The 23,875-nt window shown below is 42.4% G+C and overlaps 1 protein-coding gene and 1 non-coding gene across 3 annotated transcripts in view; one reads left to right on the top strand and one right to left on the bottom strand.

Moving 5' to 3' along the window:
- Window positions 1-23,779, top strand: part of PHF20 (PHD finger protein 20) — a 100,033-nt gene extending 76,254 nt beyond the window's left edge. For both annotated transcript variants that reach the window (XM_045832928.1, XM_045832927.1), the window contains 6 exons: window positions 474-652; window positions 7,433-7,532; window positions 10,427-10,622; window positions 14,853-15,252; window positions 16,930-17,113; window positions 21,259-23,779. In XM_045832928.1, coding sequence (XP_045688884.1) covers window positions 474-652; window positions 7,433-7,532; window positions 10,427-10,622; window positions 14,853-15,252; window positions 16,930-17,113; window positions 21,259-21,401 — 1,202 coding nt within the window. In that variant the 3' untranslated portion in view covers window positions 21,402-23,779. The remainder of the gene's footprint in view (window positions 1-473; window positions 653-7,432; window positions 7,533-10,426; window positions 10,623-14,852; window positions 15,253-16,929; window positions 17,114-21,258) is intronic.
- LOC123815450 lies at window positions 7,907-8,010 on the bottom strand. Its single transcript, XR_006785107.1, has one exon. It is a non-coding gene; the product is annotated as a U6 spliceosomal RNA (small nuclear RNA).
- Window positions 23,780-23,875: the final 96 nt, after the last annotated feature.

Raw genomic sequence — 23,875 nt, 5'->3', positions numbered from 1 at the left:
AGTTTGAAAGGAGTTAATAACTATGCGTAAAGTACTTAGAACAGTGTCTGCTCAATAGGTGATCAGTAAAGGTTAGCTGTAATTATAACTAATTAGGCTCTAAGACCTTGTGATTTTAGTTCTGATTATCTGTGGAATCTGCCCCTACCTCATTCCCCACGTCTACAAGAGTTTTAAAGGTGGCTCTGGATACAGACTTGGCTATAAGCCTGGTTCTGGCTGGATGGGGTGAGGTTGAAGAACACACGTGAATCATTAGGGATGATGATCTGTGTGGTTCATGAGGAGCTGCAGCTTCTCTGCCAATGAGTTTTGTGACCTTGGGCTTCTCTCCAGTAAAATGAGGAAATAGTTGTTTAGGTTGCTGCTAGGCAGCGTACATTGTTCGGGCTGTTACTCTTGACAGTCTAGGATTTCTAAAATTTCATAGCATAATTTGAAATGGTGACTAATTGTTTTCCCTTTCCTCTCAGAGGAGGATAATGTGAGTGAATCCTCTTCTGAGAGCTTTCTTTGGAGCGATGAGGAATATGGCCAAGACGTCGATGTGACCACCAACCCGGATGAGGAGCTCGAAGGGGATGACCGCTATGATTTTGAAGTGGTCCGCTGCATCTGTGAGATTCAGGAGGAAAATGACTTTATGATTCAGGTAGGTAGAGCTTCCAGGAGACAGGTAATAGAGAGGCACAAGCTGGTCCTTGGAGGGAATTTTGAGGGACTACAGTTAGAGGCCAGTAAAAATAAGTCACATCAGCAGCCCCTGATAGTATTTTCAGCAACAGATTGAGCTTTGCTTTTTGGGTTAGCTTCCTCTGAATCTCAGGCTGGTGTAAATAGCCTATTAATAGAAGAAGCGAGGCCTCAAGGGATCATTGAGTCTAAACCTCTCTTGCTCTGCTTGGGGCAGCTGGGACCCACAGATGGGAAGGGCCTTGCCTGTGGTCACACAGTGAGGATTTGAACAGCAGGGCCCCAGCTTTCTGGAATGGCAGTGCATCTTCCTGTGGACCCATACCTTTTCTCTGAGATAAAATTCCTTTGTGGCCTAAAGAAATGGAGGCCAGTTTTATCACTTGTCTATTTCTTGTTCTTTTTCCCCTTGACATTTGTATCTGTCGTTTCCTTCTCTGGGATGTGCACCTGTGGGGTGGGCCTTCCTGTCTGCTTGGGGAAACTCACTGGCCAGCGCCTCCCTGCCTCTGGTCCTTCTCTTCTCTTAATCTCAGTTCTGGCGGAGGTATCTCCTGTCTGGCTGCCTCCAAGGGCTGTCATAAATGTCTTGGCAGCTGCCTGGCTGTACAGGAAACCTGAGTTTTTAAAGTAAGTCGTGGTTACATTGGTCAGGATTCTTTGGGATTTTCTTCCCTTTGGAATAGCCTTTATGGTAATCTCTGGGAATTCTGGGTACATAAATGGTCTCAAGTATTGTCTGATGTTTATGACCTCAAGTATGCCTTAGGTCAGTGGTTTTCAAACTTGGTAAGCATAGAACCCCCCTTCCTAATGGACTCTTTTCAGAGTCCAAAATGTATAAAGGTAAAAAAATAGTGTAGAAAGTTCTAAATGGATAATTCTCACTTCTGAGTTCAGAAATGTGAATGGTGGGCCTATTTCTATGAATTCTGATATGCAGTCAGGGTTGTGAGTGACAGTTGCCAGCTTAGAGCATTTCAATGGCTCAATTATTTTTCTCTTTTTGTGAGATAAGCCTAATGCTTGTGGCCTTTGTTTGGGTGAGTTTTTCTAAACAATATACTGTGTAGTCACTTTGATTAATCAGAAGTGGGAGGAAAAGCTTTGTTCCAAGGACAACATACTGCTGACCTAACCCAGAAATACAGAATTATGTGTACTGGTGGGCTCTGTTGTCTTAACATTAAGCTCAGAACATGTTTGAGTATGCATTTTTTTAAGTTTGGTTTTTAAGAGAATGTTGGAGATTGTTAGTTTTTATACTGTATGTTTGCATGTATGTGCTCAGTTCTGGGCCTTGGAAGCTGATCTGGTCCTCATTTGTCCATAGGAGCCTTTAGTGGGTGAGTGATGAAGGCCACTCTGGCAAGGCTATTCTGGCCTATCAGTATGGGACACAGTGCTAATCCACTGTGTTTCTTTCTCCATTTTTCTATAAGTAGCAAGGATCACAGGGTGTTTGGGAGGTAGAGCTTGGTGTGCCATTCTGTACTATAGGAAGAAACTAAGTTTGTAGCTATTGAGGCATACCAGCTGTTATGGTAGAGCCCGGAACTGACTTCCATGTGCTTCCCAGGCTCTACATGACCTCCTCCCAGCTCAGCTCAACACTGTGGCTTCCTGTCTGGCACTGTGGTGATGATGAGCTCACTTCAGAACCCCTTTGGTTTTGCTGTAGACTTTTCCTGCTATCCACTTGCTGTCCAGCTGGCTTTGTGTTGTGGAGGGACAGTTTCTGACTTTCCCTGTCATTATGAGCAGTGTACATTTTCCACTCAGGACTTTTAGCAAAAGGCATTCATAAATTTAGAGGGAGCTAACTGGATCAAATACATTTTAAACTTTTAAAATTCATTCATCATCTAGGAAGGTTCAAATAATTTTTTCTTAAAAGAAAATTTTAATTTACATTGATAATTTATACAACCCTAGAATACATTTAGTTTATTCCCTATAATATGTATATTACTTTAGAGAAATAATTTTCTTAGATAGTTTTCATTATTTGATTGATATCAACATTACTCAAATATATTATTTGAATTTATTTACCACTACTAATTCAAATCACTTGGGAGGTTAAAGTCTACTTAGTAATTTTGAACGTTTGAGAAATCTGGATACCACGTTGAAAATGAACATCAGAAAACCCATTTGATACTTAAATTATTTTAATTATTATAGACTAGGTTTTGGCAAACATTTTCTAATAGGATCAGATAACATTTTAGGCCTCGAGGACCATATGGTGTCTTGCAACTACTCAGCCCTGCCCTAAGCAGCTGTAGGCAAGTATATATGTGAAATGAATGAGCATGTTCATAAAATACTTTATTTATAAAAGCAGGATTCCAGTTGGATTTGGCCTGTGGGCTGTAGTTTGCTGACCTTTGCCCTAGAGCAATACATATATACTAGGTGCCAAACCACAGTATAAATTATATAGCAGTTTTAACAAGAAGCCCATGTTAAAAGTTTTGTTCTAAAATTTATATTATTTATCTGTTGCTAGCTAAGGCATTTGCATAGTTCAAAGTCTGAAAAGTATGCTTAGATATACAGAGAAAAGTCTTACTGCCATCCTGTCAGTGTCAGCTGCCCTACACTAGAGGCAGCCCTCCTCGTCTTGTGTGTCATTCCACAGTCTGTAGCTAAACAAGCAATAACAAATATATTCTCTTCATTCTTCTGTTTTTGGTGGTAAATTATACAAACAAAATTTACCATTTTAATCATTTTTAAGTGTATGAGGCATTAAATGAATAGGCATTGAGTATATTCACATGTCTGCAACCAGCATTTTTTAAAAAGTAGTGTCTTAGATGTAGTATTTTCAAGATTTTTTTATATAACAATATATATAAGTTGAAGACCATTTCATTTTCAAATATAAAAAGCTCCCCTATTCTTTTTTTATGATTACATAATGCATAGATGGTAATTTATTTAACCTTTCCCTTATTAATGGACATTTAGATTGTTTCTAATCATTACAGTGATGTAATGAATAATTTTGTATAAATATACCTGTGGATCCTAATTTGGGAAGTGGAATTCCTGGGCTAAAGAGTATTGCATTTGTAAGTTTAATAAATATTGCTATTTGTAATAACAATATTATATAAACCTCCCTGGAGGCAATACCAAAGAATTCATGCCAGGCATCCTTGTTAGTATACACTATGCTATTAAACTTTTTTACCTTTGCTCTTTAAGTGAAAAAATAGTCTATAGCCATTTTGTTATTTGTTTGTTTATTAAAGATTTATTTATTTATTTATTTATTTATAGAGAGGGGAGGAAAGGAGAAAGAGAGAGAGAGAGAAACATCAATGTGCGGTTGCTGGGGGCCGTGGCCTGCAACCTAGGCATGTGCCCTGACTGGGAATCAAACCTGCGATGTCTGGTTCACAGCCCACGTTCAGTCCACTGAGCTACACCAGCCAGGGTCATTTTGTTATTTATTTTAAAATAAGTTTTAAACATTTCATAATTGTAGCATTTGGGAAATGCAGAAAATCACAAACTAGAAAACAAGAATCACCCAGAACCCTGACCTGTGTGGCTCAGTTGGTTGGGTGTCATACCACAAAGTCAAAGGTCAGCAGTTCCATTCCTTGTCATTGCACATGCCTGGATTGTTGACCCAGTCTCTGGTTGAGGCGTGTGCTAGAGGCAGCTGATCGATGTTTCTCACATTGGTGTTTTTCTCCCTTTTTTTCTCACTCTCCATCTCTCAAAAAAAATAAATAAAATCATAAGAAAAAAAAGCAATCACCCAGATTATTTTTACCCATGGATGACCACTGTTAATATTTTGGAATACACACATACACATGCACATATAAATGAGAATTATGCTCTATAAACAGTTTTTCATAAGAATAACACTTTTATGATGATGGTAGTAAATGTTATAAAAACTTCAGACAGTACGTAAAAGTATAAAAAGTCGATTGATGTTTACATGTAATCCCCAAACCTAGAAATACTGTGTTATGCATATTATTAGTCTGCTTTTATTTCACATTAATTTATATTAACTCAAGTTACTTTACATTTATTCTTTTAAGGGTTGATTTGAACATCTTTTTACTTAAGAATTAGGTTTTTTTCTTTGTTCATGTTCTTCATTTTTCTGTTGAATGCTTGGTCTTTTTGCTGCTCTTTTGTATAGGCTTTTTTGTAGATGTGTTTTTGTATTGGTTGTTACAAATGAACAATTACAAATGTTTGTATTCACATTCTTACTCTGCCATCTGTTTTCTGGCTTCTCTTACAGATTTTTTGTTTTTCTGAGGTCAAATATATTAAACTTTTCTTTATGGCTTCTGAGATTTGAATAATAGTTGCTTTCTATTTGGAAGTTTGTAAAAGTTTATAGAAATGTTAATAAAAGAATTCTCATGGTTTCTTATGGTATTTTGGGGGTTTCATTTTTTTATAGATTTTATTTATTTTTAGAGAGGGAAGCGGGGGAGGGGAGAGAGAGAGAGAGAGAAACATCAATGTGCGGTTGCTGGGGGTCATGGCCTGCAACCCAGGCATGTACCCTGACTGGGAATCGAACCTGGGACACTTTGGTTTGCAGCCCGCGCTCAATCCACTGAGCTACACCAGCCAGGGCTGGGTTTCATTTTTTTTTAAAAAAAACCATGTAAATATTTGATCTACCTGGAATTTATCCAGGTAGGATAAAAAGATGAGGACTATGGCTACGCATTTGCCCCAATGCCGTACCCCACTCTTGCTATCTATCCAGGAATAAGGTGCACCTTACCATTGGCTTAAGGCTCTGCATCTCTCAAATAGTATTTTAAATTTTTCTTTATAGAGATCTTGCATATTTTATTCTTAGACAGTCTTAGGTATTTTTATTCTTAAATTGTTTTAGATTCTTAGATATTTTATCTTTTATGTTATTCTTGTTCATTTCTAAATTCAAACTTTTTACAAAATGAATAGTGGCCCTGGCTAGTGGGTTAAGTGCCAACCTATGAACTGAAAGGTTGCGGGTTTGATTCCCAGTCAGGGCACATGCCTGGATTGTGGGCCAGGTCCTAGCTGGGGGCATGCGAGAGGCAACCACTTGATGTTTCTCCTGCACATTGATGTTTCTTTCACTCTCTTTCTCCCTCCCTTCCCCTCTCTCTAAAAATCAATAAAATGTATTTTTAAAAAATGAATAATTCATGTTAGCCAGACTCACGTGAGGAAAGCTATTTTGAAATTTTCATCTTGGCTGTATTTGATTCAATTGTGGTGAATCTTAGTTTCAAGACACTTACAAACTCATTGGAGAGAGACTTTCATTCTAATTGCTAGACTTTTTTGTGCTAACTACCTTTGTTGCTATACACTCTACTTTCTCTCTAAGCTTTAGTTTTCTCATTGGAAATGGAAAAATCTGGATCAGATCTTAATCTGAAGTTTCTCTTCTAGCTCTGCCCCCATTGATTCCAAAATGATCATCTCCCTAGAGGGTTTCTATCTGCCCACAAAAGCCCTCTTCATGCAGAGACTGTCTGACTCCAAGTGGCTGAAGATTGTCTGAACTTCAGACTTTTAGTCTCTTTGTGGCCAGGCTGGTGACCCATCCTCAAGGCCATGTCAGGAAGCTCACTCTGTACCTTCCAGAGCTATTCATTTAGTTGGGTACTTAAAGGTTTGGGGCCCTGGTTTGGAATTGCTTGAACTATCTTAGTATTTCTTTAGACATCTGCTTTTCCTCCTTCAATTCCTCCTCTGGGCCCTTGGTCTCCAGGCTTACTTTCCACAGGTCTCCCAATGCTGCCCTCGTTGTCTGCTCCTTTCTTTTCCCTTTGTATCTCCTGCGCCTCCTTCACCTCCCTCTCCTCCCTCTCCCCACCTCCCCTTTTACCCAAGGAAAGCAGTGAGGCTTAGGGGTTAAAAGAACTAGCTTTGCAGTTTGCCTGGCTTGTGTTCTGATCCACCTTTGCCTCACTTCAGCTGTGTGACCTTTGGTAAGGTTTAGAGAAAATAAATGCGAAGTGCTAGCACATGGTTACTTCAGGAGATATCAAAGTGGAATTAGATTGCCCATTAGTAGTAGTTCTGGGCTCTTAATAGTTAAAGTTGTGAGATAGGAATTTTTATACATAACCCATTGGTTTTTCATAAATAGCCCACTTGGTTGGTAGGATAGTATCCCATTTTGCAGATGGGGAACTGATAGTATCCCATTTTGCCAGGGTGCAGAAGTGACCCCTGCAAGGTCACAGAGCTAATGAATATCTGAGCCAGAATGCAAACTCAGGTTTTTGTCATTGCAAGTTAGCCTTACTCTAAGTACTTCAGCAATTTTTCCTCTGTCCAAAAGGTCAGAAAAGTTTAAGCCTCTAGAAATGAGAGTGAAAACCATGTTTACAGACCAGCATTGTTAATGAATCTAAATGTTCTTCATCTGTGTTGTTCAGTACAGTTGCCACTAGCTTTGTGCGGCTATTAAGCACTTAAGATGTGGCGAGTGGGACTAAATAACAGAATTTTTAACTTAATTTGTTAACGCAAATGTAAGGAGCCACAGGCGGCTCATACTGGCCAGCAGAGGTCTAGGTGAATGGTTGCAGCCCCACACCTGTATAAGTCGGTTGTGGGTGCTCTCTCCCCCCTCTTCTTCTACCTCCCGCCGTCCCCTCCCCTCACGGGTGGGTCTTATTTTTGGACAGAGGATATCTTCTGAGTTTAATTTGTATTGCTTCTTTAATTCTAACAGTGTGAAGAGTGCCAGTGCTGGCAGCATGGGGTCTGCATGGGATTACTGGAAGAAAATGTGCCTGAGAAATACACCTGTTATGTTTGCCAAGACCCTCCAGGTAGAGATTTCTGGAGTCAGGGATATTAACAGTATGTAGCCTTTTCCCTGGCACAGCTGGTTGTGAAGCAGCCCAAGTGTCCGTGGTCTTGAGACTCATTCTTCAGCATCGGCTGGACTCTGGCTTCTCTCACCCTGTCGTTCACTCACCTGGTGGCCAGCTTCCCTGAGCTTAGCAGTAAGAGACTTTGTGTGAAAAGGTTCGCCCAGTGGAAGAGCTGGCCTTGAGCTAGATTTATTTATTTTTTATTGTAAATGTTATGTAATGTGAGATATACCTTCTTTACATTTTAAGTATACGGTACAGTATTGTGTATGAATGAAGCTGTGTTATACAACCAATCTCTAGAACTAACTCACCTTGCGTGACTCTATAAAAACTATGAAATGCTCTACAGATTTGCATGTCATCCTTGTGTAAAGGCCATGCTAATCTTCTCTGTGTCGTTCCAGTTTCAGAACTCTCCTTTTCCTGAGAGTTCATGAGGGTGTGGACTCTGTCCTTGGCTTTTAGGGACTGGTCGGGGGTTGGAAACCTGCCACTGCTCCCTCTGGTGGCATCTGCCCTCCATTGCTTCCTTGGCACCAGGGAAGGAGATGCGCCCTTGAGGGGAAAGGGAAAGGTGTGGTTTCGAAGAGCCCACCTGCCACCTAAAGCAGTGAGTTAATGCCTTAGCAGGGTCAGTTAATTTCATTGTTCCATGGCCACCAGGCTGGCCTGTAGCTCTTGGGTGCCCCTTTTCAGAGAAGTCTTAGGGGTAGATTATAAATCTGTTGTTCTTGTCTTGCTGTCAGCAGGGTGGTAACATCTTCTCCCTTCACCACCTGTAACGTCTCCCCTCAGCTCCAGTCCCTTGATCTCCTTTGCCTAGACAATGCTTGAGAACCTCTGCTTCTGTTACTCCTTTTAGTCCTGTGAGGGGCCTGGTAGGAACGCCTACTTCCATTTTAGCTAGTGAGAAAGAAATCGATGTAATAGATGTGAATGACTTTCCTAAATAATCTCGTGAAGCAAATTGGAATTAGAACTGGTTTTCAGGGCCAAATCTCTTAATTTTGCTGGTTGTGTAGGGTGGAGCTGGCCACCACAGTTCATTTTCCAGCAGGTAGGTCCCCTCAGGGCCTGATAACTTCTGTTTGTGACACTCTGTCTCCTTGTGTTAGATTAGACCATAGACAGAGAGGAATCTGCTTCTGTTTTTCCCTTTATCTCAAGGAAAGAATATGGTCAGAAGGTTCATCTATGAGTCATAGAGTATTTTTGATGTGCAGAATCTCAGAGACCACTTAGTTTAGCCCCAGCATTTGACAGGTAAGAAAATACAGGCCCAGAGTGGACATGACAGAAGATGAAAACCAGTGTCTCTAACTTTTGTCTTGGAAAAACAACGCTGCTCTGAATCCTGTTCAGGTGGCTTCTTGCAGCAGCTGCCTCTGAGATTTCAGAGGGGCTCCTTAAGGCACTGTTTAAAAATCTCTTTTATCTACTTCATTGTCTCCCATTCTTTCCCTTTACTTTTGTCTTTTTAGAAATCATACACACGTTCTTCATCAATTCCTGTACACTTTCTGAACTTACTTTTTAATAGTTTATTTTTATTGTATTTTTTTCCATTACCATTTACCCCCTTTATACTCTCTTTAATAACTCTAATTGCCAAGACTGTGAATAGATTTCTCCTTGAATTGAGAACTCGGTGTCTGTTGTGTTTGTAGACTCAGTTGCACTTTGCAATATCTTGCGCCAGAAGTTTAACCGAACAGAGTTAAAGGTTACTTACAGATGCTTTTAACAGAATCATGGTGCGTTCCTACCATGAGTCTTGGTAAAGCCAGGACCTTGATAGGGATTATTTAGGTTATTACTGGATATTGAGAGGGAAACAACAGTCTAAAAGTCGTTCCCTGGGCTTCTGGAGCTAGAAACGCTGCCAAGTCACGTGGTGTCATGTTTTTAGTCCTTCTTAAGAGTCCCTGTGATGGACGAGACCACTGAAGCCATCCAGGTCATCTGCCAGACCAGATGGGTGGAGGTCTAGAGAAGGGAGGGAGCCTGGTCATTACTTAGTTCAGTGGTGGTTGGCTGTTGGAGGGGCACCTGGGGATTCTAGCCATTTTATGAATCCATTCAAGGTGCATTTTGCCAGGCACTGGGAATACAACCTTGAACAAGATTGTTACTATCCTTTTGGCTTAGTGGAGCTGGGACTAGAAACAGATGTCAAAATAAGTCAGATGAACTAGAACTTGTTAGATAGGGATGACTACTATGGGGTGGGGGTGGAAGGTGAAACCGATCAGAGAACAGCTAAGGGGCATTGAAGAGGCTGTCTTACTTTGGGAGATGACAAAAGGCCTCTCTGAGGAGCAGTGGTGAGGAGTTGGTCTTGCAAAGGCCTTGGGAATAGTGTGCCAGACAGAGTGTGTGCTAAAGCAGAGACCCTAGACCAGAAAGAACTTGATATGTTGCATAAACTGAAAGGAGGCCACTGTAAGGGTGGGGCCAAGAGGGCAGAAAGTAGCCTGTCTTACAAGCCTCAGTAGGCCAGAGTTAGGGCTTTGGGTTTCTACCATGTGCAGTGGAATGTCTTTTCAGGTTTAAATAGGAGAGGGGATGGTAGGACTTAAATTTAAAGAGATATTCCAGTTCCCACTGCACCTTTGGACATTTCGTGGAGATCAGGAAACTTACATTTCTTACTATCTTGTCCCTAACACTTACTAGACAGCCTAGAATATCGTAGGTGCCAAGTAAATGTATTTTGGATGAATAAATGAAAATAATGGACACACCAACCCATCCTTCCAATCCTTTGTGTGATAATTGTACAATGGTGAAATAATACGGTTTCCTCCAGGCCAAGCATTAACTCTCTTTGTCATTCACTATTTTAGGTCAGAGGCCTGGCTTAAAGTACTGGTATGACAAGGAGTGGTTGACTAGGGGACATATGCATGGCCTGGCATTTTTAGAAGAGAACTACTCCCACCAGAATGCCAAGAAGATTGTGGCCACGCACCAGCTTCTTGGGGATGTGCAGAGAGTGATCGAGGTTCTGCACGGCCTGCAGCTCAAGATGAGCATCTTGCAGTAAGTGTGGCACCTGTAGCTTTGGGGACATGTCTGATTTGGCATGGCCTGGCATGGGGATAGATTTGAGAATTTGGAAAGCTACAAAATCAAGACAGATGACCTTACTAAAAATGTTCAGTTATGAAACATTTTTTAAAAAGATTTTTATTTATTATTTTTATAGAGAGGGGAAGGGAGGGAGAAAGAGAGGGAGAGAAACATCGGTGTGTGTGGTTGCCTTTCATACACCCCCAACCGGGGACTTGGCCTGCAATTGAGGCATGTGCCCTGACTGGGCATCGAACCAGCGACCCTTTGGTTTGCAGGCCTGCGCTCAGTCCATTGAGCTACACCAGCCAGGGTAAAACATTTTTTAAAAAAATCAACTTTATTGAAGTATATTTACATAAATTAAGTTCATCTATTTTTTAAGTGTTCATTGAGTTTTGACAAATGTATACATTCTTGCAGTCTCCATCACAGTCAAGATACAGCATGGGTATTTATAGTTTAGATTGTTTTTGTTTTGGTGTCGATTCTAAAGGTTTTGTTTTCATTTTTTAAACTGTGGTAAGATAGCTCTGACTAGAGTGTCTCAGTTGATTGTCCCATAAGGTGAATGGTCACCAGTTTGATTCCTGGTCCGGACACGTGCATGGGTTATGGGTTCGGTCCGAAGTTGGGGCACATCCCAGTCGGCAACCAGGCGTATACAAGGGCAACCAGTCAATGTTTCCCTCTCACATCGATGTTTCTCCCTGTCTGTCTCCCTCCCTTCCCTACTCTGTAAAAATAAATAAATATTTAAGATATACATAATAAAAAAATTACTCTCTTAACCGTTTTTTCAGTGTACAGTTCAGCAGTGGTAAGTACAAACAATCTCCAGAACTCTTTTCATCTTGTAAAATGGAAACTTTTTACCCGTTAAATAACTCCACTCCATTTCCCTTCTGCCCAACCCCTGGCAGCCAGCATTCTACTTCCCGTCCCTATGAATTTGACTGCTTTGGGTACCTCATGTCAGTGGGGTCCTGTCTTTTTATGACTTACTCATTTCACCTAGTGTAATGTCCTCAAGGTTCATCTATTTGGTAGTGTGTATTGAATTTCCTATCTCTGTAAGGTTGAATAATATTTCATTGTGTATGGCACCACATTTTATTTATCATTCTAAACCTTGACTGGTAAGCAGAGTAAAATTGAAAGCTGTTGGAAGAGGCGTTGTTGGCAAGCCTGCTCTCTAGCATAGAGGTTGCTCAATAAATATGTCCCTTGATGGTTTGCTTATACAGAAAAGTTTTAAGCCTTTCAGAGCTGGATTTCTGACTTTTAGTTGCCAGAGTCTGTAGTTAAATTGAGTGTGAATTCCCTTCTGTGGCTGCATTCTGCATGTCAGGTGACCCAAGTTTATGTAAACTCTGAGAAAGATAAGCAGCTCTTGTTGGAGTCTGTTGGCTTTTATAACCTCCCCCTCTTTACCAAACAGGGCAACTGAGCCTTGAGTGGGGCAGCCGTCCTCCACGTTTTCCAGGGCCAAGACTAGAACTCAGGTCCTGGCTCCTGCCAAGTACTTGTTCTAACCTTTCTAGCTGCCTTTCCTCAGCAGTTCCATAAATTTTCTTATGGTGTTAGCACAATCTGTGCAGGGACGGCTTCTCTTCTGTAAAAATCTCTCCTTAAGTTCTCCCATAGGGTACCGTTTTAGTGACATCATCAACGATGACAAACTAGCGCCATGAGTGAGTTAGCCATGACAGGCCACTCTCTGACAAGGTTTCCTTTGTGCTGACTAGTCCTGGAGGCTTCTTGGGCATCAGGCAGGGCAGAGTGTCGGAACCCTGAGATGGCAGAATGAGGGTCTGTTTTCTCTTGCATTCTGGTGGGCAGAGGCCTGGCTTCAAGTATTGGCATGACAAGGACTGGTTTGCAGGGCACATCAGTGAGAGTATATATTGGTTTGGGTGAAAGCTGAGCTGCTATAACAGAGACCCCCAAAAGAGACTAAAACAAAATGGAATTTTCTTTCTCACATAATGCATGTTTCAGGGGGTATGTAGGAGTCCTGGCCAGGTAGGTGACTTTCTCAAGGATTCTGTCTGGGGACTTAGGGACTTGGGATTCTTCTGTCTCATTCCTTTGGCATTGCATTAGGTTTATTCCTTTGGCATTGCATTGGGATTATTCTCATCTGTGTGGTTGAAGCAGTCTCATCTGTACCTCAATTCTGCTCCAAGCCCCATAAGGGGAAAGTAGAAAAAGGAGGAACAAGCAGTTTCATGGATACACTTAACTGCTGGGGAGCCTAGGCAGGGGGCCATGTGCCCCGCTGAAACTCAGGAGTGAGGGTAGAATGGGTATAAGAGAAGGGGAGGATGGTTGTGAGGTGCGTTAGCTATTGTGACAGTATTTGTCGAGGTGAGCTGAAATCAATTGACAGCCCTGGATAGGAGTAACTATTCCTTTACTTTTTGTAAACTTGGAAAACTTGACTACATTTAAACCAAAGGAATTTCTTCTTAATGAGATGCCAGAAATGGACTGAGGTAGTTGAGAAGGTGGTCTGTGTAAAGGCCTAAAAAATCCTCGAGTGATGCTCCAGATGGTGACCGTGGCTAGATTTCTTTTCATCTGCAGAATCAGTCAGAGGGTGTTCTCTTTCCTCGCCGAAATGCCAGTGCTCCTGGCCCTGTCCCATAGTTGGGCACTTTGTCCCTTGCATTTCCCTGTTTAGATCTTTCATCTTTATAGTGGTGACTTTGTACTGGAATTAAACCTGACTTCTCCAAGCAGTTCAGAAGAGGGTGTAGGGAGGTGTTTTTAGTCGTTATATGTGGAGAAAAGATCTGGGAGAAGGGCAGGTGGCCCCAACCTGTCTGTGCACATGGATAGTCTCTTGCCACAGGCTCTGGATCTTCATCCTCAGAAACACTGTTCCTTAAATGGCCTGGCCAATTTAATTTCCGGGGCAAACAATAAAAGGGAGTATCTTCAGAGCATCTGTTGTTATTTAAAAAGTAGCATACATGGCTGTGCATACCTTCTTTATGATTGACAGGGCTTACAAGGAAAGGCGAGGGTCATCTTTGTGTGAAGTGTAGGAGTTGGGGCTTCAGATCTTAGCTGTGAGGGTGAAAATTATAAGAGGGAGATGGCAAAGACTTTCACGATTTTCATGCAATAGGAGGTCTGTACTGGGACTTCTGTGTTCCATATTAACAGATATCAAAGTTAACAATGACTCGCATTTCCCTTGATGCAAGTAAGATTTTAGGGGCACTTTTGGGTGCCTTTCCTGGGATACACTGTGATACCCTGTTGGAGGTGACCCAGGGGCCCATGCTGCCACAATGCTGGTGGTTTTCTCTCCTTCCCCGGTGGACAAGAGCAGCGTTGATACTGGGGATTGCTGGAGTGGGAGAGCTGAGAAAGGACAGTTGCATCCTCTTGGGAGCAGAATTTTAGGATCTTTTTTTATAAGATTTTATTTATTTATTTTTACAGAAAGGGGAAGGGAGGGAGAAGGAGAGAGAGAGAATCATCAATGTGTGGTTGCCTCTCGCATGCTCCTAACTGGAAACCTGGCCCTGGAACCCAGGCATGTGCCTTGACTGGGAATTGAACTGGTGACCCTTTGGTTCACAGACCAGCTCTTAATCCACTGAGCCACACTAGCTGGGGCAGAATTTTGGGTTCTGTAAGATCATTGGACACCTTCGTATTTATGACCTATTCCATTTCTGTAGGAAGGCTTCAGTAAAGTGGGGGAGGGGGCCATACCCATGTGTGGTAGATGCTGGGAAGTTCAGTTTGTGCTTTCCTGCTGATCAGTGTTTCTCAGCTGGGGCTGGAAAGGTGCTGTTGACAATTGTACCATGGGGTAATTCCTTGTGTGGCATCATCCCAAGCATTACAAGATGTTTAGCGCCCTTAGATTTTGTGAACTAAATGCCAGTAGTACCCTTTGTCATTGTGACACTCAGAAGGCCCCACATGTTTCTACACATCTGTGGACCAAATGAGGGTAGCACCGCTCTGTCCTCCCACTCAGTGCGAGTGTACATAGGGGAGTTTGCCTGGAGGTGAGGAGACCACGGATTTCCAATCCCTTTGCTTGGCAAAGGGTGGTTTGTTACCAGACGGCCCAGGTGGGAGCTCGTCTTCCTGCTGGGAGTGTTTGGGAACTGAGAAGCCCCTGCCATGGTTCCACTTACTCCAAAGCCCTTTCCATGTTTGCCCTCCCCACAGAAGCAGGGAGCATCCTGATCTGCAGCTGTGGTGTCAGCCTTGGAAACAGCACTCAGGGGACGGGAGATCTCATTCCAGGCAGATCCAAGTTGCTGAAGCCAAGAGCAAGGAGGAAGCCCCAAGCTATAGAACTTTAAACGGGGCGGTGGAGAAGCCCCTGCCCCTGCCCCAGTCTGTGGAGGAGTCATATATCACCAGCGAGCACTGCTACCAGAAGCCCCGCGCCTATTACCCTGCTGTGGAGCAGAAGCTGGTGGTGGAGACCCGTGGTTCTGCCCTAGATGATGCAGTCAACCCCCTCCATGAAAATGGTGATGATTCCCTCTCCCCACGCCTGGGCTGGCCTCTAGACCAAGACAGGAGCCAGGGGGACAGTGACCCCAAATCCAGCTCCCCAAAGGTAGGTAGCTTGCTTGTAGTTGTTCTTAACTCAGTTGTCTGAGTGCTTCTAAATTCTCCATCTAGGGATAATTGTTCTGTAGAAGAAGGTATTTATTATAATACTGTGTTTGTTGTAAATTTGTATTTAAATTTCTTATCACAGGGGTTTTTTTTTCTTTTCCTGTTAAAATGGGTGCAAAGTCAGGAGAGCCCACTTAAACCAAAGATCATTGGTTCTGGGAAATGCCCACAAAATAGTATAGTCTGTGGGGGTAGGGGTGGAGAGGTGGGAAGTAGCGAGGAGAAAAGGGTACACTGAGACTTGATAAATGGAACTAAGTTAGGAAAATGAATTTTTTTTTTGATGTAATTAATAGTTGCACCTAGGTGCTAATTCTTAGCATGAGCAAAGAATGAGTCAAGTGTGGTGTTAGGTATAAGTGTTTCAGTACAATTCTATGATAGCTTTAGTTGAACTTTTAACTTTGCAGCCCTGACATAAAAACAGTCTGTTTTGTCAAAATGTTTGCAAGTTGCATCAGTTTTCCCAAGAGCCACTTGTCATTTTTCTTTTTTTAAGTTATTCTCTTCTGGAACTCCCTGTGTCATCCTCTGGCTAGAGTTGTCCTTAACTGTTCACTGGTCTCATTCTACCCTGTTCTCAGTGTGATCTGAGAGCTTCTCTACCCTTGTTATACTTATTTTCACAGAATTGTGGGTATCACTAGTGTTGAATATGTTGCTGCTTATTGCGGAGAGGGAGCATCCTAAAGTATAAGCCCCTCGGGATGGGCATTGGATCTCATTCAGCCTGTGCCCTTGTTAGTGTCAAAACAATGCTGGGCAAGGCTGGTCTTAGAGACACCAGACACTTGGAGTCAAAGCACAGAGTCTTTGAAGACAGACCCAGTTCTTAGTCTGAACGAGGCCCCATTTACGGTGTGGTACGATAGGTCACTTTACTTCTGTGGCATCATGGCTTTGCATATAGTAAGCTCTAAATAAATATTAGCTAGAATCTATTTTATTTCAAATGAACGAATGAAAAGTTGAGCTCACAAACCCCAGAAAAAGTTTCTGCTCTTGAAGACTAGGCGGATTTCCTAGAGGCATCTGTACACAACAACAGATCAGAAAATATTGGGTCTAAACAAAACAGGGTTAAACATCTCTTTCATGGGTGGCAGGCTGACTTTAGGCTAGCAATGTGTTTTATAAATCTGATCCTGTTTCATCCGCATGAACATTTAAAGTTTATTTTACCACTTCCATAAGGGAACAGAGGCTTGGAGAGGTAAAATAACTTACCCAGGTTCACCTATTCAGAAAGACATGGAGCTAGGACTTAAAACCTGTTTGTCTGATTGCCACAGACTAATTCTTGTCTGTACTTGCCCTGCTATACTCTGATCTCAGGGCTCTGGAAGCCATTCTCTGAGGCCCACGTCAGGCCTAGGGCATTGGGCCAGCAACTGAGAAGCAGCTGTGGGGCCTTCTGAGCCACAGGTCTGTGCTGCCCTGAGGCAGTTGCAGTTGGTACAGCAGCACCCAAGAGAGAGGGAGGAAAGGAAGACAGAGATTTGAAATATTCAAACTGCAACTGGTTTTTCAGATGGTTTCAAACACTGCCTGGTTGGAGAAGGGGTTGGGAGCTCTCTCTACTTAATGATTTGAATGTCGGTCATTGCATTCTCAGGTGAGAGAATATGTCTCCAAAAAGGTCCTACCAGAGGAAGCCCCTGCGCGGAAGCTGCTGGACAGAGGCGGAGAGGGGCTGCTGAGCTCGCAGCACCAATGGCAGTTTAACCTGCTGACCCACGTGGAATCTCTTCAGGACGAAGTCACGCATAGGATGGACTCCATTGAGAAGGAGCTGGATGGTAGGGCTCCTCCCTGGCTCTCTGCCCGTTGGCAGGCACTGTGAGCTTATCAGGATGAGCTGCTATCTGCACTGCCCTATCTGGCTTTCCAGGGACTCTATTCTTGCCTCCTCTTCTTTTCAATCTCACTCACCTTCATTCCTCAAGATGGACCAGCCTTACTTGAAGTACTTATCGGGCACTTCTAAGGACTGCGTGGTGTCAGGAGTCCTGCCTCACTTGCTCAGTCTCTTCTGCAAAAGAGCAGCTGAGCTCTACTGCAGGCAGTGTTCGACTTGAGCAAATATTTACTAGCCAAGTTCGTTCTTTCTTTTTTAATTGATTGGTATTTTTAGAAAAAGAGAGAGACATCAATTTGCTATTCCACTTATTTATGCATTCATTGGGTGATTTTTATATGTGCCCTGACCGGGATCAAACCTGCAACTTCAGCATATTGAGACAATGCTTTAACCAACTGAGCTACCTGGCCAGGGCTAACCAAGTTCTTAACTGAGTTTTTAAGATATCCGAGGATTAATCTGCCGGGGGTGGGGGGGGGAACCCTTTTATTTCACTTCTTGATGAAATCTAAAATGAAGCCTTTTCTTCTTTATCAGTAGAGATTTAAGAAGTTGACTGAGTCATTTGTGTAGTCCTTGGGGTTTTTCCCAGATGTTACTGGTAACAGGTGGGCTTGGAGGACAGAACCTGTGGTGACCAACATGATCAAATTCAGTCTCTTTTGATCCCCAGGAAGTTGCTTGTTTGAATTTTGAAGACAAAATTCCTTCTCGCTTGTTCATTTATCCCTCAATTATTTGTTTTCATCCTTAAAATGGAGCCCAATTAAGAAATAAATGTTCTGCTCTGGCTGGTGTGGCTCAGTGGATTGAGAGCTGGACTGCAAAGTAGGGGGTCACTGGTTTGAGTCCCAGTCAGGGCACATACCTCAGTTTTGGGCCAGGTCCACCGGGGGGTGGGGGGCATGTGAGGGGCAACCACACATTGATGTTTCTCTCCCTCTCTATCTCCCTCTCTTCCTCTCTCTCTAATAATAAAGAAATAAAATCTAAAAAAAAATTCAAAAAAAGTTTGAGAATTCTGGGTACAGTCAAGCCACTGTACTACTTTAACTGGGGACATAAAATACATGTGACAATAGCTCAGAAAAATACTGTATATTGTACAAGCTAGCGTCATGAGGTATGGCCAGAACATGTGTACCGCTGAGGCCATGCCAGGGGAGAACTGCTGCGAGGGGAAGCAATAACATGAAGGCTTCCTGGAACTCCTGGTACTGAAGTGGAGCCTTGGAGAGCGTGATGTCTTCTGCTGGAGAGAAGGTGGCTCAGAGTGGATGTTAAGAGGACTGGCTCTACTGGAAAATAGATTGCTGTATTGGAGGGTAGTGAGAAGAGAGGGGGTGGGCAGAGAGACCTACATACCCTCATGCTTATGTCTTGCCCCTGAGGCAAACCTGAGGAACTGAAAATAGGAGGCTAACCAGAGTCCAGTTGTGAGGGCATTTCTGGAAGGGGGAGTATTTTTTGCCTTTTTTACTCCTAAAAGATTTGCTTGGGCACCTTAGAATTGTAATTGATGCCACTGTCTGAAAACCCTACTAGGTTGCTGAAATAGTATTAAATATCAGACCGAAAATTATAGATGTTGAAAGTAGGAATGGCTCTGGGTCCCTGAAAAGGGGAGGCTTAGCGTCGTGGAAACAGGGTGAACAGCATTCTGTTCTTGCCAAAGGAACCTGCCATTAGAGGAGAAGTCTGGGCCTACCTACTTCTTACTCACCGACTGACACCCCTGTCCCCTCCCATCCCCTTCCATGCAGCTTGGGCAGTATAGTAAGGATGACATGCCTGGGCTCCCTTCTCTGGCCTTCCAGAGAACTTTCTGTGTTGTGCCCTGCTGATTTGGGGCCATATACCCTGTTCGTGTGCTGATACTCCAGGCCCTGAGAGGTACTGAGGAAGCATGAAAATCACTTAACAAAATTTAAAGATTTTATGCAGATAAACAGACTTACATTTTATTTAATTGGTTAATCAGAATCCTGTTTTATTTCTACTGTAGTAGGGAGTGAACTCTTCAGTTCATTAAATACTATTGAGATAAGCTAAGCTTCCATTGCAAGTTGGATATAATACTGTTCTTAAAACTGCCTAGTAAGCTGTTATGTGGACTGATACATGTTTTTAAATGTCATTGTTTTGATATTAATCATTATTTAATTATGTAGTTGTGAGAATAATATTGTAAAACTAAAAGACAAAAGATATTTAATAACCACGAAAATTTTGAATCATTTAGCATTTGAAATATATATTATTTTAAGAAAATATGTTACTTTAGAGAGCATTGCCTCAACTAAGAGCAAATACACTCAGTTGGTCTAAGTGTATTTGAAATGAAGCCTTCTGCCTTGCTTATAGTCAGTATACTGACTTTGAACTTTTTAAAAGAAAAACTTAGGGTGATGGTCCAGCACATGGTGTGGAGAAAAGGCAGGCCTGCTGGATGCTGGGGTTCAGAGGAGATGCTGTTGGTTGTACAAATCTAGAGAGGGCTTCCATCTTAAGGGCCCTAAACAGACACATTCAGATTCTCAGATTCTCCTGGTCTGTGCACTGGTGCTTTCTCCCTGTGTATGCTTCCTGGGTCACCACAGTGTTGGGGGATATTTCTGGTGAACCTGGAATTATATCTGAAGTAGTTACAGTGACCATAACAGAGGGGCCTCTCAGCAATTGTAGGATCATCTTTTTTTTTTTTTTAAGATTTTATTTATTTAATTTTAGAGAGGGGGGAAGGAAGGTAGAAAGAGAGGGAGAGAAACATCAGTGTGTGGTTGACTCTCACACACCCCCTACTGGGGCCCTGGCCAGGTTTGTAGGCTGGTGTTCAGTCCACTGACCCACTCCAGCCAGGGCTGTAGGATCATCTTGCTAGGGACCATTTGTCTGTCTGTCTGTCTCTTGGAATCAATCAGTCTAGCCAGCCCTGACTCCCTCTTCTTCAGACTCACCCAGATGACCTCTCCCAGCATTGATTTGGAGTCATTTTTCCCTTTTGCTGAATAATGCTCTGTCTCCTTCTAGGTTTTTTTGTTTGCTTGTTTTTTGTTTTTTTCTTTTTTAAAGACTTACAGATGTATTGAAAGTGGTCACTGTGGAGTTTTTCTTGCTCAGGAGGTCGGTAGTCACTCTCACGTGACTTTGATCCTTTACTCTTGGTTTTCAAGTTCAGGTCTGAGAAGGCAGTCTTATTTTTGTTACTTTCATGTTGTACATGTTGGTATCGGAAGAAAGGAAGGTTCCTCCTCCTTGGAACGCATAAGTACCAATACGAAATTTGATGAGGGGGGAAGGTGAGCTCTGTGGAGGTTGAGCAGTCAGTGGGGCATTTCACCAGGCCATTCCCACATTCTTTTCACTGCCTTTGAGTTCCACACACAATTGAATGTTAGGGGTATAATGGTGAACAAGGCAGAATCGGCCTCTACTTGCATAGAGAAAGATTAAGTCATCACCATTATATATGATTACAAACTATGGTAGGTGCTCCGAAGGAGGAGAACATGAGAGCATACCTAGCACGAGGACCAGACTCAGGGTGTAGAGTTGGGAAAAGTTTCCCTAAGAAGTAACTTGCAGGAAACAAAGCATTTAGAAAGGTGGGATGGAAGGCAGAGGGCTGGTTTTGAGGAGGGGAAAGGATTATGTGTGAGGCTATATGTTGCTTCAGAAAGCCTTCTAGACTAGCGTTGCACTGCTGCAGTAATAGACTTGCTATGTGTGGCTGTTTAATTAAAATTGAATAAAACTTAAATTAGTTCCTCATTTGCACTAGCCACATTTTTAAGTGCTCAGCAGCTACATATGGCCGGTGGCTACTCTGAAACAACACAAACATAGACCATTTCCATCATCGCAGAAAGTTTGGTTGGACTCTCCTGCTCTAAAGCATTTGAGTTTTACCCCAGGAGTAATTTGTAGAGAGGATGATGAACTGGCCTTGTTTCCTGAACTGGCCTTCCCTTCCCAGCCCCTCATGAGCAGTCAGATGGGATATGGTGCTAAAATTTTTGTTGAGAGTCTTGCACATCAAGTGTTGGGAACTCACTGGGTCTTCTCTCTCTCTTCTGCCTACAGTGTTGGAGAGCTGGCTGGACTACACCGGGGAACTGGAGCCCCCGCAGCCGCTGGCCAGGCTTCCTCAGCTCAAGCATTGCATTAAGCAGCTGCTGACGGACCTGGGCAAGGTACAGCAGATTGCGCTCTGCTGCTCAACATGAACCTGGGCACCCAGAACTAATGCAGGCACAATCCTGGGGTGCCTGCAGGAAGGACTTTGCATTTTTAAATAAATAAACCTAGCATGCCGAATGCACGTGACACCGACTGACTTCAGGGATCTGAGCAGAGGGGATGTGATGGACGTTGGACAAAGAGGCCGTTTTGGCTGCCAGAGGGCCAGGCACTCTGATCTCAGAGCCTACCGAGAAGGTAGCAAATAAGACTCTTGAGATTCCCTTCTTCTGTGCACATTGTTGGATGGAGAGTGAGTCTTTTTGCACAAACTTCACTTGAAATCGTGCCACTGATGATAAATGGAATGAGAGCCAAAAAAGTTTCGTCGGAAACAGTTGTAAATTCAACTTGCAGCTTATTTAATTGACTTTTCTGTCAGGTTGGGGTACATGCCAAGCCTTCTGGTTTCTGCCTGGCATGGATTTAGGCAGCAGACATCATTTTCATTTTTCCAGCTTCATGGGAATGTCGTGACTTCATCCTTCTGTGGAGATTGGGAAGGAGCAGAGGCCTTGGCTGCCCTACCTTCTCTGTAGGACTCTTCACTTTCCTCACCACATCTCTTGCATGACTTCATGGTACCGGGGACAAGTTTCGTATGCTTTCACTCCAGAGTTGGCTGGGTAGTGTCTTTTATAGCAGAGCCCATCAGCCTGTGGAGGAACCAGAATCTCACTGTACTAGGAATCTAGGAGGAATTCCAAACTGAAGCAGGCAGGGTCTGGAACCCAAAGGACAGCATTTTCTACCCACTTCTTAATATCAACAGCTTCCCAGTTCTTCTCAATGTCCAAAAAAAGTTTCCCAAAATTTTGAACTTTTTCACTGTAAAGATTTGTTACAAAGATGTGATTTGGGGAATTACCTTATTTTATATTGTTGTAAACAAACTTCAGATTCTAAGTGTTGCTTTCCTCCTTCCCTGAAGGGTGTATATTCAGTAGTGGCATTTTCAGGTTTGTTTTAATATCCTTTAACAGTTTAAATTTCCTGTTTGTGTTATTTTGTGAGATTAAGGTGATGATGCTGCTTAAGGTCCAGGTACAATCTGTACCTTTTGACACAATATCTGTTACTCTCGCAGGTTACGGTTCCACATGTAATTGCTATATTGTTGTTTTTCCTTAGTAGGCAAAGTTAAAAAAAATGTTCCATGTTTTGAGGAGTGACTCATTTTAGTTTTCTTATCACTAAAGGCGAAAAGCAAAGCACAGTTGTCCATTAACACTCACAAGTTAATTATGGGTTTATGAATCTGTAATGTTATATGCTGCAAATATTTACTATGTAAACGTGAAGTAGCCAATATCTCAGTAGCAATGACAGTTATCTCCTGTGATCTGTGGAATGGTTAGGCTTTAAGGCACAGGTCATTACAGTCATGGAGGCCTCTGTACCAAGATCTGTTTCAAGGTGTGCTGTCCAGTGATTTATTCACCATGTGATATAAAACGAATTTAGTACAAGTTGACCTGCTGTAGCTTATCCATCAGAAGGAGCACATGTAGTAGCTATGACATTTGTAATAAAAGCTGACACAATTCCTCTCTACAAGAGGCTGTTTCCCATTGCTAAAGTTGGCGTTTCTGGTATGGGAAGAAACGCTCAAGGAGTGTGCATGGCATCTGCTTTGCATAACTTAATCAGACAGCCACATTATGAGAACTATGTGATGCTTGTCTGAAAAGGAAAGAAACAGGATGGTTTTCTGTAGCCACAACTGTGAGGTATGACTTGTATTATTACTGATTTTTTTTTCCTGAAAATAAGTTTGAGCGTCACACCCTGGGAAGCTGTAATTTAAGGTTGTCAATCTCATGTCTTTTTCAAAGATGGAATCAGAAACTGAACTACCCTAGTTTTGTCTGTTAATTGAAGAACTAATTCCATTTCACTCATTGTGACTTTTGTCCTTAGGGAAGCAGGGATGACTCCAAGTTCTGATAACCTCAGTGTACTTCCCTAATTTAAAGCCATGTTGAGGGGCTCCATCCTCATTCCTGGGTCAAGTTGAGTAAACCCCAATTTGGAGCACTGGAAACTGTTATTTGCAAATATTACTGTTACCATTTAGAAATATGTACACTACCTAAGTTTTGAGTAAAACTATCCACCTTTAAAAAATTGCCTTGACAAAAACAGTTCTGGTTTGACTAATCATTTTGTTTCTTTAAAAAGTAATAGAGTATGTGTAAGGTGGACCCTTGATGAGCCAACATTGCACTGTGGATACATATCTATGTTTACGCGCTATTAGAACAGAAGGCGCTGTATATAGAAATGTTGCTTTGAAGCAATATTTGCAAAACATGCAAACTTCTGTATCTGTATTTGGAAAAAATAAAACAGGTTTTTGTTGCTATATTTTGTCATGTTATTGAATTATGAAATTCTCTATTAATATACATTATTTGATTTGCTGTAAACATTGTCTTTTAAAGCAGCAGTCCCCAAACTT

The sequence above is a fragment of the Phyllostomus hastatus genome, unplaced genomic scaffold (assembly GCF_019186645.2).
Source record: "Phyllostomus hastatus isolate PE091 unplaced genomic scaffold, TTU_PhHast_1.1 phas_contig_17, whole genome shotgun sequence".
NCBI lineage: Eukaryota > Metazoa > Chordata > Mammalia > Chiroptera > Phyllostomidae > Phyllostomus > Phyllostomus hastatus.
Note: the sequence above shows the minus strand (reverse complement) of the source record. Positions and strands in the feature narration are given on the sequence as shown.